This window comes from Chenopodium quinoa, unplaced genomic scaffold (genome assembly GCF_001683475.1).
Source record: "Chenopodium quinoa cultivar QQ74 unplaced genomic scaffold, ASM168347v1, whole genome shotgun sequence".
NCBI lineage: Eukaryota > Viridiplantae > Streptophyta > Magnoliopsida > Caryophyllales > Amaranthaceae > Chenopodium > Chenopodium quinoa.
In genome coordinates, this window is record NW_018743066.1 from 1892458 (window position 1) to 1909478 (window position 17021).

The 17021-nt window shown below is 31.5% G+C and overlaps 1 protein-coding gene across 1 annotated transcript; it reads left to right on the forward strand.

Moving 5' to 3' along the window:
- The first annotated feature begins 12236 nt into the window (after positions 1–12236).
- On the forward strand, positions 12237–15551 carry LOC110731342 (NEP1-interacting protein-like 1). The gene is made up of 5 exons (XM_021911192.1): positions 12237–12844; positions 13261–13412; positions 14445–14528; positions 14655–14837; positions 15292–15551. The coding sequence occupies exons 1-5, from the start codon at positions 12673–12675 to the stop codon at positions 15457–15459; spliced, it is 759 nt and encodes a 252-aa protein (XP_021766884.1). The 5' UTR covers positions 12237–12672; the 3' UTR covers positions 15460–15551.
- The last annotated feature ends 1470 nt before the right edge of the window (positions 15552–17021 follow it).

Sequence of the window (17021 nt, forward strand, 5' to 3'; positions counted from 1 at the left end):
TTAGGGATTATCCGAGTTACTTGGTCAGGGTTTACACTTGAAGGGTTTGGACAAGGGTTACCCAAAGAGTTCACTTGGTCAAGGGTTACTTGCGGGGTTCGGACAAGGGTTACTCGAGGGGTTCACTTGGTCAAGGATTCACTTGAGGGCGAGTTTATCCCCAGACCCGGACCCAGACTTCAAACTATGCCACATCAGCTTTTCACTAACTTTAAAATACTTTTATATTATTCAGATTCATACAAGACTTTCTCCAAATTTACACATTATCCCAAGACTCACTCCAAACTCATATAATCATTTTCAAAATATTTTTATTTTTTTGTAAAATATCTTTTTTTTATTTTTTTAAAAATTATTGTAAACTTTTGGTTGGTGAGGTGGCTAATTTTCATTGGGCGTGCAAAGTCTTGACATGGGTTTGGATTTTCCAAACTCCATGTAAGACTCACATGAGTCTTAGATGAGTTTATTGTAAGAATCTTGAGTAAGACCCATGTTGAGACTTTGCTCAATACTTGCAATAAACTTACCCTGAGGGGTTGCTTGGTCAGGAACTACTCGAGTTACTTAATCAAGGGTTACTCGAGTTCTACTCAGTCAGTGGTTACCCGAGTTACTCGGTCAAGGGTTATATAAGGAGTTAGGTTAGGGGTTAATCAATCAAGGGTTAATTGACGGGGAGAGGCTACTTGGTTAGGGGTTACTCAAGGGGTGCAGTTATGATTACTCGAGGGGTTACTCGGTCACGGGTTACTCGATAAGGAGTAACCGAAGTAACTCCTAACCAAGTAACTTGAGTAACCCATGACCTCGAAACTCGAGTAACCTCGAAACTCGAGTAATCCATACCAAGAAACTCGAGAAACCCTTGTTGCACGGTACAACAGGTTGCTTACAAAATTTTTTGATTTTATATTATAAAGTATATGTAGTGGCATATATTTATTGGTTCGTAGGAGAGGGACATAATAATAAAAAAAAAGTGTAAATAGGATTGGTTAGAGATAAATGATAACATATTTGTGGGCTCTTACCAAATAAAGTAGTGTTGCAGTTATAATGAAACGAACTGTGGCATAAGTTACTTGAGTTATTTTATTAGGGGTTGCCTGAGCTATTTAGTCAGGGTTACTCGAGTTACTCGGATAGGGGTTACTTGAGGGGTTGAGATAATGGTTACTCGAGAAGTTCACTCGGTCATGGGTTACTTGGGGGTTACTCGATCTAGGGTTATTTGAGGGGTTCAGACAGAAGTTACTCTAGGGGTTCACTTGGTCAAGGGTTACTTGAGGGGTTACTCGGTCAGGGGTTACTCGATTTACTCAGTCAAGTATTACTTGAGAGGTCACTCGATCATGGGTTACTCGAGCTACTCGGTCAGTGGTTACTCGAGTTACTTAGTTATGGGTTATTTAAAGAATCCAGTCAGGGGTTACTTGAGGGTTCATTTAGGGGTTACTTTGAGGGGTTAATCAATTAGGGGTTACTTGAGGGGAGGGGTTACTCGAGGGGTTCAGTTATGGGTTACTTGATCAGGGGTTACTCGAGTTACTCAGTCAAGTCATACTCGAGTTATTTAGTTAGGGGTTACTCAAGGTTTACTCGGTCATGGATTACTCGAGCTACTCAGTCAAGGGTTACTCAAGTTACTTGGTAAGGGGTTATTTAAGGAGTTCGGTTAAGGGTTACTCGAGTAATTCGGACAGGGTTACTTAAGGAGTTCAATCAGGGGTTACTTAGTGAGTGGTTACTTAAAGGTTCAGTTAGAGGTTACTTGAAAGGTTATTCATTTCGGGGTTACTCGAGGGGTTATCAAATCCCTTTTAATATATAACCTATCCATGAAACTCAAAAGCTAACAAATTATAATGTTGGCCCATCTTTTTTTGGGATTTCCAATTGTAACATTTCAAATTAGGATCAATCTTATTCTTGTGCTCTTTCGTACTCCAAAAAGTATCATCAAAATCCACATATCCACGACAACAAAAATTAGTCTTACCAAACCACATAAATACAGCTACATTTTTTACAAGCATAATAACAATAATAAATTAATTAAAAAATATATATCTCATACCAGTTTCTCTTCCTGATGAGCCTCATAATGGACAGTAAACGTAGTCGCAAAATCAGCCAATCAAGTTCTTAAACAGATTACTAAGATATATGCCTATACTTAGCTTATAATCACAATTCAATGGCTAATTTTTATTTGATAGCAAACAATGCTATATATAAAACAAAAACAATGTTAGAAATTTGTATCACATTAAGTGCAATTAAGCTTTGACAAGAATACACTTGAGCAATATTCTGTTTTTAGAAACTGAAATAGCACACAATTTCAATATTCTTTATACCAGCCATAATGACAAGTCAAGTAAGTTCAAAAGAGACATAATGATCTACACAAATACCACATTAACTTATATTCCTCTTGATACAACAAGGAAAACAATATGAAACATATTTCAATTTAAAATGACTTGTCTTACATATGTATCTCATAAATTCAAACACAAAGCAATAATGGTTAATCCAAATATATTTATTTAGTGATTTACTATTTGCATCCTAATTTTGATTAGCAAAATGGTGCGTGATTCACTATTAGCATCCTAATTTTGATTAACAAAATGGTGTGTGATTCACTATTAGCATCCTAATTTTGATTAGCAAAATGGTGCGTGATTGGATCTTAATTAAAGGTCTTGGAGGAGCGTCTTGCTACTGATTTTCTTAATAAGGTTTTCAAACCGGTGCGTGCGCGACGCGCGCGGCGCACTCGAACTAGTGTAGTACAAGCGCAGAAATTATTGTTATATCGTGGGTAACGTCTTTTTTACACTTTATAGCATTATTAGCTTCATTTATTACATATTCGTAGCAAATTGCATTGTAGATAACTAAGATAAGAATATTAAATAAAATCACTTGTAAATTAAATGAAGGAATGGAGAAATAGAGGGAAATGGGCATTTTCTATTTATTTAATGAGCTTTCAAACATGGTATAGCGAAATAGCTCATTGTTTCATAGACAACCATCACACACGATCACTGAATTTGGTTTCTTATCATGCATTGAGACAGCTAGCTAGGACCATAATTCTTTGTTTCAATTCGATGCATGTCATCTAAATAAAATATCATTCCTTGCATTGTTTGCTTGGTTGTTTTACGGGTAATGATATATATTGCCCTAGTCTGATCCGTACTTCTGCATTAATTGTTAAATGTGATATTTAAGATTGGTACTACTAATTAACATAGAAATACATGGCAAACCAAGGTGTTGATTGGTGATATTGATTTTTAAATTAAATTATATCTCTACTTTTATTAATTTTTTTGGCTACACTAAGGCCAAGTTGTAGACTTCAGTAATAAAATACTAAGTATATGATTAATACATATTCTAATATACTGTTATATTCTAAAATTTTATTAATTATCAGCCAACATAAATAAGTTTTAGAGAAGAAAAAAAATTGATCTAAGAATGCATGACAAAAAGTTGATCTAAGAATGCATGACTAATAACTAAATTAATAAATTATGCTTAATATTTTTTTCCCCTGTTATAAAATCTATATAATTTTTTAAGTTCCAATGGCATTTTTTAAAACCATAAAAATTTCCTAATTAGGCAAAAGCTAATGAGCGCCCCCGGGACGTTAGATAAGAGAATTAAAGTGCAAATATTAGAGTAAAATTAACATTAATTACACCGAACGACACGTGATTTTGTCATGAATTCCTAACTTATTACCATTTCAACCAATATAATTTATACTTAACTAACGTCCCGGGATGCTCGTTAGCAAGATTGTTAATAAAAACCCACAGAAACAGGAGAAGTGTAGCACCCGGTTTTTAAGCATGCAACCAAAAAATTGTGTAATTTTGTTTAGTTATAATACCTCATTTAATGAGAACATTATTACCTATGAACTACTTACTCAAAACAGACATGCAAACAATATTATTGGATGTAGGTTGTACTCCAATTATATTGTTAGAGTACAAGCTGATGATGTTTTTTTTACAAAATAAAAAAATCTCGACCTTGGGAGAAAATTTAGTCTAGTGTAGCTTATATAAAAAAAATATATATCTTAACCTATCCTTCTTGTTAAATTGAAAATCCAAGCTTATTACCGTGATACATTAAACATATTTGTTTGTTTATATTATTATCATAAGGGTAAAAGTGTAAATTTTGCATAAAAATGGATAAAATTGCTACATGGTTTATCCTCAAAACAGCAACTGTTAGTAGTGGTTATGTATGAAATTTGTTTATTACGAGATTAATTGGATCTATCTCTCCTGTTAATAAATAGGAAAAAAAAAATAGTATCAAATATATCAAGATAGTGTACCAAAATGAGAAATACGTGCTAAAAAGACCCTTTGCAAGAAATAAGATGATAAGAAAATGTCGTATCCCATTTAATCTTTCAAAAATGGTTTTGAGAATTCCCAGGCCATGGTAAATGTTAAACCCTATATAGTTCGATCTTGATGAAGTTAACTAAGTATGAGATTATCACACGTTTAACATTCAACAAATCACTTTTCGTTGTTTTAATAAAACGTGATGGTTAGGAATCACAAACTCGAAGTCACTTCTAAATTTAGATTCAAACAAAAATACTTTAATGTGTAACGGAGAAGTATATTATTGAATATATAGATCGATGGTATGTTAATTATTTCACACTTTTGAAAAAAACAAGCTAATCCCGAATGTTCAGTAATTTTAATTTTATAGGAAGATTGACCATATGGCATAGATAATTATAACAATTTTTACTACTCTATATATATATATATATATATATTATATATATATATATATATATATATATATTAATTACATTATACTAAAGGCGAATCTGATATGACACTTGTCATGTTTTGATTAAAAAAATTCCCGCCACTTTTACTTTCCTTTTTTTAACAAATATTTATGAACATTATTTTATAATATCCTATAATATTTAACTTTCAATTTGACAACTATATATAAAGTATATTCTACATGCATTCAATGAAAATATTTTGACATATAATATTTTATAATAGGTATTTTATAAAAGAAAATCAAGTATTTGTTTCAATTAAAAATATTGATTTTTATTTTTAATTAATTATTGTTAAATTAACATTATAATTTATAAATATGCTAAGTAAAAACCGTGCATTGCACGGGACTTAAACTAGTGTATATATATATATATATATAAATATATAAAAAAAAAAAAATAATATATATATATATATATATATATATATATACAGTGGCGGACTGGGCCTTGTGCCTGGTGAGGCAAATGACTCACCAGGGCCCAAAAAAAATTCTAAGTTTTCTTTTTTTTTTAAAAAAAAAAAATAAAAAAAAAAATAAAAAATTCTAACTTCAGCCTGTTGACTTGCCGAGTCCCGACTTCCTCAAGCCCTAGCCCCCGCTACCACTGCTCTTCGCTTCTTCATCTTCACCCAAATCCCGCATTTCCGCCGGCAGCCGACTCCGTGAGACGAGACCTACAGACGACCAGCGGTCAGCGGACCAGACGGCCAGACCTCCAGTGCTGCTCACTGCTCTTCGCTTCTTCTTCATCTTCGGCTTCAGAGTCCGCCGAGTTCAACCCGGGTTCATCTTCTGCACCTTCAAGCACTAGAAGAAAAAAGGTGATGGGAAGCCACAAATTGGAAGCGGTTATTGAAATCCGCTTCCAATTCCTTACAAAAATGGGTTTAATTTAATTTACGATTTGGGGATTTTTGATGTAGGTTTTCTGTATTTGATTTAATTATGTCATTTTTGTTTAAATTTGTGTTTTGTGCCAGTTTTTGCTCGGAAAGTTGAAGGGGTTTTGTTATCTACTAATGGGTAGTCAGGATTAGCTGATTTTTGTGTGAATAAGGATTGTTTTGAAGTTTAATTAGCTTAATTTATGTGGAATTTGTGCTCAAATAAAGTACTTGCTATCTGTATAATCATTTTGTTTGCTTAAACTAAACAATTTCGTCTAAAAAAGTAGAAATTGAAGATTGGTTTTGAGTCTTTTGACTGTGTTTAGTTATAGTTTTGTCTAATTGTCTTCATTATAATTTTTAAGTCCCAAATGATTTATTTTAATATGATTAGCCGATTAGAAACTGAAGATTGGTTTTAATTAGCCGATTTGGGAATTTTTCCTCTAGAAACTGAAGTTGTGACCGGATATTTGACTATTTGAGTTGAGTAGTTGAGCCCTATAATTTTTGTTTAATTGATATTGATTATTATTTCTGATTTTCTGTTTAATTGATATTAATTATTGAATTTATTATCATTCATTCTGCATTTATCATGTATGTGTCGCAATAACTGATTTGGATGATCTTTGTAAATAATTTTTCTGGGGAATATTTCTTGATTTAGTTGAATATTGCTTGATTTAGTTGAATATGAACCGTCCAACCAATTATGAATAGGGGTAATTCGCTGTTGGGGTTATTTGCATATGATTCATACTTGTGATTTCATTTGTTTTGTTAACTTTGTGTTTGATTAGGTTGTTGAATTTATATGCAGGGAAGACTCAGCTTATCAATCATTTTCTAATCAACAAGAGTTGGTATATTGTTAATTTGCCTGGATATGGGTGAGTCTCTGTAATTTTGGTTTTAATTTGGGCAATTTATGTAATTCTTGAGTCTATTTCATGCTGGGAATATTGTATACTTGTATTGTGAATCAATTGTTATTCGTGTTTATTCCTGATCATATGCTTGAATCATATTGAAGTGCCAAAAAAGGATTGCTTTTACGCCTTGAGGCATTGCTTCAAAATTATTGATCATCCTGTAAAACATGTTGCGGACTGATATGTATTTAGGCTACATCCGTTGTAGTTAATTTGGTCTCCAATCGTGTTGTTTATTTTCAAGTTTAGGAAGTAAATGTCTCCTTACATGTCATTGTGAAATTTTATTTTACATATTTGATTATCGATTGTGACTCACCAGTCGGAAATTCCTGGGTCCGCCACTCTGTGTATATATATATATATATATATATACGGGGAGGTTCCGCTAAAAACAGAGCTTATGGTGAAAACTAAAAACAAGCAATCTTAGCCATTCATTACTAGCACAAAAGATCAGACAGTTCTAAAGCCCTAAGATCATTCCAACCTTACATATAATCAATTCAACCATTTTAAAGGTTTTTTTTTTTTTTTTTTTTTTTTTTTTTTTTGACAAACGCAACGTTTTAAAGGTCACTACATGCTAAAATAAAGTAACTTTATCTAAATTGACGATATTTACATAGAGTCACTATATATAAAAATAACGTAACTATATACAAAAATAGGGTAGCTATTTCAATTTTTACAATATTTACATTAAGGTCACTATATACAAAAATAGGGTAACTATTTCAATTTTGACCATATTTACATAGAGGTCACTATATACAAAAATAGGGTAACTATAACAATTTTTACAACATTTACATTAAGGTCACTATATACAAAAATAAAGTAACTATATCGTCTGAGTTTTTGACACCATTTACATAAAGGTCACTATATACAAAAATAAAGGTCACTATATATAAAAATAAGGTGACTGAAACAAAATTTACAACATTTCCATAATTCTAAGGTCATTATATCGAAAATAAGGTAACTATATATTAACTTCGGGTAATTATATCAATTTGACACCATTTACCTAGAGGTCGATAAATATAAAAATAAGTATTAAAAAAGTCTATGTAGGATTCGAACCTACATCCCGTGATTACACGGTGCTCAACCAATTGAGCTAATAGGCTTTCAACATACCAAAAACGTAGAGGCTTAAGACCAACACAGATTTTAGATTCATAAACATATTCACCGAAGTCAAGTACCTTTACAAATAAACTCCTCCCAGGTTCTCATGACACAGGCCCTAAGATTATAGGAGCTCCGGAGAAATATTGTCATCATGTATACTCAGATTACCTATGGCAGCCTTGAAACTCAACGAAGAAGGAAACACCTAAGCAGAACAACTTCAGATCAGCTAAACTAAATTTCAAAAGAACGAAAGCAACATACACAACATAATTAAATATCAAAGTAAGAGGTAAGATCAGGTGAAGCTCAACAACAGTAAGAAGATTATCTTGCGACAAAGTGGTGAGCTTAGTTTTATCCTCCATCAAAAGAACTATTTGTACACATGCCATATTCAAGACCAAGCTCAAAATTACTCTAAACTACCCCCTTCTTAAAAGACCTTTGGCAAACAGACAGTGCAACAGAAGTTGATGGATCAACACCGTTGTTGATGAGTGTCTATTGATTTACTGTCACTGCCAGTTTCATATCTTGCTTCTTCAACATTTGATACCACACATAAAATCCATAACAGCAGTAATTGTAGGCCTAGCGACAGAAAATGATATGGTGCTAAAGTAGTTCCAGGCTCACCTATCTAACTTCTACACAGTTGGTGCCTCAATATCAGTTAAATTGATGCTAAGAATAAAGATGTGAAACTTGCAGATAAACTCCATTTATGTGTTAGAAGCATTTCTAATGTTATCAAAGATAAAAGGAAGGTATTATTAGTATTAGCACCTCAGATCAAACTCAGATTCACGTCCAGGGGTGGTTTTCTCAATTACAAGTCTGTCTAATACTCCTCCCTTAGAAGATCCAGTAGCTGACACAGCCATAAGGAATCCCGGTGGTGGCACAATCCTTTACAAAAATAATGTTTATCCCCTGGGCATAAATCCAGAAAGATCATTCCAGTAATAACATAACACATTCTTTTAACAAACCACAGTCAACTGCTCCAATGAGTGAAGATAAACCAATCAAACATCCAAATAAATCAAACAATGAGGATTAAAAGGGGAAAAGGACATCCAAAGTTTGCATCACTAAAGCAACCAAGCGAAAAAAATCATAATTTTTATCTTCCAATTGGAATCAATGAACAAAAAGGTTAGAGAGCATAAGTTCAGCAATAAGCATGTAACATGACTAACATCAGTATATTGCTTAATATTTTACCATATACTCCTAAAACACCATATGAAGCAGTATATCGCTTTCTGCATAAAACTCCTTAAACCAATTTCATTTGTGAAGGCATCAAAATGCATCCCACGGTGAAGCTCCTTGTATCCTGCAACGCAGTCTTTATGCAGTTGTCTGCAATCACAAATGAAAACGGAAAAGGTCATTGTTAGCAAAATATTGATAAGGAAAATTTAGAACATGAAATTGAACAAAAATCACAAATGAAAACGAACAAAAACCAAGCAAAATCAAACAGGAAATCGAACAAAATTGAACAAAATCGAACAGGAAATCGTAAAATTAAACAAAATCGAACAAAATAGATAAAAAAAAAGTCGAAAAAATTGATGACCTAAGTCGCAAACTCGCAGTGGAAATCGAACAAAATTGATTAACAAAACACACAAAATCGCACAGAAATCGAACAAAATCGCAGAAAAAAAAATTGATAAAATTGCCAAATGATATCGAAAATTAAACATCTGAAATCTAATCAAATTATGAAAAAAGAATATTCAAATTTGATGAGAAAAAGTCGAAAAATCGCACTAGAAATCAAACAAAATTGATGAACAAAACACGCAAATCGCACAAGAAATCGAACAAACTCGCAGGAAAAAAATTTGATAAAATTGCCAAATAAAATCGAAAATTAAAAATCTGAAAATCGCATAAATCAAATCTCAAAAATCGCAAAAATTAAAATCGGAAAAATCAAATTGAAAAATCGCAAAATCTAGTTGAACATCATGCGTTTTTCATGAAAATTTGAACAAAATCGGAAAAAAAAAACGTACCTGATTTGAGCAATTTAGGTTGTTTATGCGAAATTTGAACAAAAATTCTTCAATTTCCAGCAATTTGTGTTCAATTTTGGGATTTGAGGAGAGAGAAAGACAAGAGGTTTGCAAGTTTGAGGAGAGAGAAAATTTTGGACGGTGGGTTGGGGGTTTTTGGGAGGATATGTGTTTTAATCTCAGCCGTGAGATTTGATAGGTCATAATCTACGGTCTTGATTGTCCGTTTTCATGTTTTTAGCTATAGGCTTGTTTTTCACATGATCCACACTATATATATATATATATATATATATATTATATATATATATATATATATATATATATATATATATATATATATATATATATATATTCTGTGGTAAATTAATCCACTCGTAAATTAGGTCATCCAATTATAATCTTTGAAAATTAGTGCATGGTTAGTGACGTAGTTTACTGAATTGCTGTGTACGTTGAATGTCATAAATTAGTACGTGAAGTTATCCATGGTACACTGTGAAGCATGGATGCTTGTACGGAGCAAATGAACTTTCTACTTTCGTAATTTCGTACTACGAGTATTAAATTATAGGTTAGATATTTTTCCTCTTTATATTATTCACGTGGTAAAGTCTTATAAAAAAACGGTTTCATAATTATCGTTGATTACTTTGAATAATACTCCATATGTTTTTTTTTAGTAGGTAATATAATTTTTAATGTCTCACGATAAATTATTTGAAAATTAGATAATACACCCGGGTGCACCATGTTCATGGTGCACCCGGGTAAACAAAAAAGGCGGAAAGAACATATAATGTTTGATAAAGAACATACCTATGTTTGACAAAGAACATACCTTTAATATGTTCTTTGAGTGTGATCAGTGTGTTCTTTGAGTAAAATTATATGTTCTTTACATTATAACTTATGTTATTTAACATATGTTGATAAACATATTTTTTTTTTGGGTTTAACAATACAAAGTATGTTCTTTGAATTTGGCGTGTATGTTCTTTAAGGTCGTAATGACGTCCAAATTCTATTTTTATTATCATATGTCATATTTAAATTACTTTTATTATCATATATTCTTTGAGTTTGATTAGTGTGCTATTTAGGTATTAACTATATGTACTTTACAATATAAATTATGTTCTTTTAACATATGTTATTTTGAAATTTGATATTGAAATCTTAAATTATTTTTAATTGAAAATAATATTAGAGTAAAAAAAACTAAATTATTATGGGAAGTTGAATTTTTTTTTTGGAGAGATAGAAAACTATTTTTTGGGGAAATGATATTTTGGGTAAGGATTTTTTAAGAGTTGATCAACATTGGCATGACTCGCTTCCCGACCCGATCCGGCCCGAAATAGGGTGGGTTTAGGCAAACCTAAAAATGCATTTTTAGTTAAAACTCGAACCGGGTTCGAAAAAAGCCCAAAACCCGCTACTTTTCTACGGGTTTGGGCACGAGAAATTATGATATGGCCCGGCTCTACTCGATTTTTTATCACCTCTAAATTTTTTCCGTTAATAATGTGTAATTTTTCAGAAAATTTTATTAAGTTTTTATCTCGTTCTTTTTATTATATCTTTATGTTCTTCGGTAATGCATGTTTTTGTCAAATACAAACATGTTCTTTGTCAAATACAAGTATGTTCTTTATGAAACACAAGATGTTCTTTCCGCCTTTTTTTTTATTTATCCGGGTGTATGATGAGCATTGTACACCCGTGTGTATAAACCACGGATTATAAATTATTGAGTCCTTAAAAAAAATGTCTGATGCATCCAAAATAAAATTCTAGAACACATTATTAATGTACTGATATGCATGCAAACACTGCGTTTTGCTTTTCCCTAATTTTCTGCCAGCATGCATGGTACTCTGTTATACATTCTGCGGGTTGGGTTAACATATTCTTTAAGTAAAACTAATTTAAGTAATTAATTGACAAATATTCCATGTATGGTATAACCAATTAAAGTAATTAATTGACAAATATTTCATGTACTCTACTTTGTTTAATTATGATATTTGCAATCCTAACTCCTAAGGCTTTAAGAGATGAATGTCGAAATAAATCACACGTCTTGATGATTACTTCTAATTATTACTCCACCGTTTCAATATGATAGTCCCATATGGAATCAATCACATAAAATAAGAAAAGGATAATATTTGGAATCTAACATTAAATTAAAAAACAATTCATAAATAATTTTGCCTTATTTAATATTTTTGATTTTTTTAGGAAAGCTTTACTCATATTTGCATAAATCAAGGGAGTAATTTATTTACTTAGAGTCATATCATTAATTCACAATCAATTAATCTAACCAATCAGAATTTTGATATGAATAAAATAGGAAATAAAAACTAAGTTAAAAGTGGAATACATTCAATATGGGTATATCTTTTTGAAACGCCCAAAATAGTATATGGGACTAACAAATTGAAACGAAGAGAGTAATATTTTTATTTTTAATTTCTTATATGCAACCCTTAAGAATGCAGCGTATATATCATTTTCATTGTTTTAAAGTGGGTAAAATTATTTGGTTACACCAGTACATTAATTGCACTTCTTCCATCCATGCATATATGTGCAGAGGGAAGAGCAAGTAGTCCACACCCTCTTAAATGCATTTTCTAAGTTTCAAGCCCCATTTAAAACCTCGCTCTTTTAGTTCTCTTTCCAATATTACTCATTCTCCCTCAATTTCACACTTTTCCAAGCCCTTTTTTTTCCCATAAATTTCCAAGATATTTTTACTTCAAATTAAATCTCTCAATTATAATGGATGTTCACAGAATAAGTTCTAATTGTTCATTACAATTTAATTATCTTTGTAGAAAGGTTGTTCATTTGTTGGAATGTATTCACATTAGAGAATTTGGGTTTCATCAATTTGCTTTCAATTTGCTGAGGAATGTTGCTTTGGCCATTGCCACCATCATATTTGCATTTGGTAAGTTTGTTTATTATTATCTTATTTTAATAATTCTCATTTTCTTACATATATTTGTGTTTAAGGATGTATTAAAATTCGACTTTTACTAATTAAATATATATAGATATATTTTGTATCTTATTAAATCTCATGTTGGTGACCCTTTCAACATCTTTGATGGTACGTATTAGATGAGGGGTCACATGTATATTGTCGAGTTTGAGTTACATAGTCTCATAATTTATCTTTCTTAATACTTAAGCATTAGTAAATTCGAAAGAGACTAATTTTGAACATGCATTATTTTTGATGTGAAATGTACCTATACAAAAACAAAAATTATGATCATACAATAATTGTTGGTTTTAATATATATATATATATTTTTTCATTTTTTCTTATGTTATAATGTATACTTGGGAATATTTTGGCAGGAGGGGTGATAATAGGAGGCATTGCAGGAGCCATAAAAGGGCAAACAACCGAGTCAGGATTATGTAGAGGAGCCGCAATTGGGGTCATGTCCGGTGCCATTGTAGCCCTTGAGTTGCTTGATTCACTCCTCAATGGTCATTTTCCGTTCAAGGTATGCATTACTAATTACATAACACGGATAATCAACTAGCTTAATTGGATTAAGGTTTACTGTTCAATCACGACGTTATTGATGCTTTGAAAGAAGTGGGTTCACAAAAGAGGGACATTTCTATGACAAAATCCGTAGTACATAGAAAAAAAATTCATGTCATATTGTTTTCCTAGAGATGAGGTCCATATGATCAAGTCAATTCATATAATTTTGCTTTAATACAATGGACCATATAGTTGTGCATTGATTTTTATAGACCAATTAAACCCTACACATCATGTAAGCAACTTGTTCATCACATTATATATCGTGTACTTATCATGATTATAGATTTGGACATGTAACAACAAAAAGTTTGATAAAATATATATGTAGATATTAATTTAACGCATATAATTGATTAAGAAATTGGACATCATAAATTCAATTCTTTGGTAAAATAAACTAATAAAATAAGGGTTTTTTTTTCGTCTTTCTTTTTTAACATGGAATTATAAGAAAATACCCGTCTTAATAAGTTTCCCTTTTAATTCTCACAAAATATCTTCTAACGTCACTGGGCGTACTAAAAATATCTCTTGATAGTGTTACTCAAAATGGTCACGTCTACTAGAGATATATGTACATCAACCATCCTTATGAGTGTAACATAGATGCATCGAATTGGCGAATCTAGATCATAGATTTCAATTTAGTAAGGATAAAACTCATAAAAGCTGGACCCATTTTTTTTTTTTTTTTTAATAGTTTTATCGTATAAACTTGAATTTATTCCTCTTATACAGAAAATATTAAATTACTTGCCCATAATAGGATGTAGGACAATCCTATGATATTTTTCTTGAATTTTATTGGGCCCCAAAAGTAGGTATAGTTTGGAGGATGTAAATTAAGGCGAGGCTTTACATATCAGAATAACCTTACCAAATTAACATATTAAGAATTAAAATCTGTAAATTGCTGCTTTAATGTGTAAAATTAATTACCTAATTTTTATTTTATTCTTTAAACTAATTTTGTTACAATCAGGTTGCTCTTTTTGGATGCATATTTAATGGCAAGGCCTTTAGGGAATTGGTCAGCCCTGCAGTTCTTAAGGCGTACCAATGGCAAGTAAGTTAAATTACATAAAATAAAGAGTCTGAGTAACATATATAATAATAATCACGTCTATTTTTAAGAACAAATACATACATAATGGTTTTAATTTGGCTCGTTAATGAATTTACTTTAATCCAGACAAGTATGAACGAGGGATTATTTGGGAATGAAGAAGGATCAGATTTATATAACATCGTCGAAATTCGAGGGATGTTCCCTGAGCAGATCAAGAAGCTCCCTGTGATCAATTTCCATAGCAATTCATCGAATTCTTCCCTTCCAATTTCACATAATGATATATGTTGCACAATTTGTTTACAGGTAATAATTATTGTTTATCTATGTCATTATTAATGCATAATACGATATTATTTACGAAGTATTTTCTTTTAATAAGTAGAGCTGACAATTTCTGCCACAACATCATGATCAATAATACGACCTCAGTTTCTCAACAAAATACAATGTGAACATGCTTAAAAAAAAACACACACACTAGTCACTAGGAGACATTTCACCTTTTGTTGGCATCATTACTTAACAATTTAGCACTACTCATCATGTAAAATATATCAATTATAAAATTACAGTCTTTAAAGATCTTGTGCAACTAAATAATTAATATGATATAAAAACATGAATACGACTCGTTTACCTGAATTGATTATTTTTCTAGAAAATTTATTTGACACGAAATTAAAAATTGTGATTTTGTTAATAATAGTAAATTTTTTGTATTTCTCTCATTCTTGTCCTTGTTTCATCCCGAATTTAGGACCTTGAGGAAGGCGAAAAAGCGCGAAAGCTACCAAATTGTCAACATTTGTTTCATATGATGTGCATAGACGAATGGCTAGTACGAAGTACATCATGTCCTGTTTGTAGAAAAAATGTTGTTGATTCTACTCAATATTTGGGCTGCCGAAATGTACTACTAGTATAAAGTTAACTAATAATTGTACAAGGAATATGAAGATGTAAAAATTTGGGATTATAGGGCATTTTGCTAATTGTGGAAATGAGTTTATGTGAAAAGTTTAACCACCAACCATTCTTCATTTTATTTATGCCTTATTTTTTCTCAACTGTGTATCGATCAACTTTGAGAGCTTCAGAGGAATCTGTTACATGCTGCACCGTTGAGGTCGAGGACTTATAACACAAGAAAGGGTTGGTGTTTAGAGAGCCACAAAAGGCGGGAGTGAGAATCGATTCCAGAATCTCCTGAAACCGGGAAGAAAGGTGTAACCACTTGAGATATGAATTTATGCATTGATTGGTGTTATTAAAAGTCAAGTAAAGTTGGACGTCTTAGGGTTCTTTAGTTGGCCATTAAATCAATCCAAAACAAATTGTAGTAATTTATGCGACACCAATGGACTTCACAATCAGTTAATAGCCCATCTATATCAAATAGTCCATATGAAGTTTTCCTTATTGGGCTTTAATAAAAGCACAAATTGGACTGTGAGTCTGTGATGTAAAACAAATGAGTTATACGAGTTTTTATTTTCCCTTAATTTTAATACTTTCTCCGTTTTATAAAATATGCAACAACAAAAGCTCTTACATTTTCTTTAAAGAAAAAATTCCTAAATTACTTGTAGTCAAAATGTTACCATTTTTTGAAACGAAGGAAATATAATATACTGTACTAAGAAGTTTTATTTTTTCCTTTTTTTGTAAGTACAAAGACTCTGATATGATCCGTTCGACTGTGCTCTTAGAATCATAAGGTAAGGGAGGCTCAACCCTAAAAATTGTAGCTAGTAAGAATCAATCAAACTCGTAATCTCACAGTAAAGGTGAAAGGTGAAACTCTTGCCAATTATAAAAGAGATGCACAAATCAATTTAGAGAATAAGAAAATCAATGTTCAAATAATTATAATATTTTGTATAACGTATGATATGAAATCATTAAGAAACAAAATGATTGAAGTTTGTCTGATAAAACTTTTTAATAAATAGTCTAGTCCCTAATCTACTACCTTGATTGTGGTCCTAGGATAAAAAAAATATTACAAAGGACATAATCAAGTGGGTGTACTTGGTCCATCAAAAGAGGAATTATGGCATCACCCACTTTCAATGGCAACAAATTTTTGCCTCCCAAAATACTTTGATTGATTACATTTTTCTTTAGCTTTGCCCTATTTTCTCAGGAGATTCAAGATCACGGTCCAACAACTAGCCTACCATACGTATTATATGAATAACGAGATGCTCCAATCAAATTGTTTGGGGTGTTCGATTGTAACTATGTATACACAACCGAAAGATAATAAAGAGTTTAATTCTTATCTGACCCTTGATTTTCAAAGATGTGAACTAACAAAGCGAGAAGGGATCCACTCATCTTATACTATATGATTGTGAATCCCTAGCGGCCTCTTCCTTTTTTTTTTAGAAGCTTTTAAGATACGCTTGATTTTCGTCATCATTATCATTGAAACCTACACGGTCAATTAAGCTTAAAAGATACCGGTACAACCCTTTAGGACGA

Bases quoted from the DNA above. Each gene is read 5' to 3' on its own strand.
- LOC110731342 (XM_021911192.1), top strand. From the start codon at position 12,673: ATGGATGTTCACAGAATAAGTTCTAATTGTTCATTACAATTTAATTAT. The intron at 12,845-13,260 runs GTAAGTTTGTTT...ATATTTTGGCAG, and splicing joins CACCATCATATTTGCATTTG to GAGGGGTGATAATAGGAGGC. The intron at 13,413-14,444 runs GTATGCATTACT...TGTTACAATCAG, and splicing joins ATGGTCATTTTCCGTTCAAG to GTTGCTCTTTTTGGATGCAT.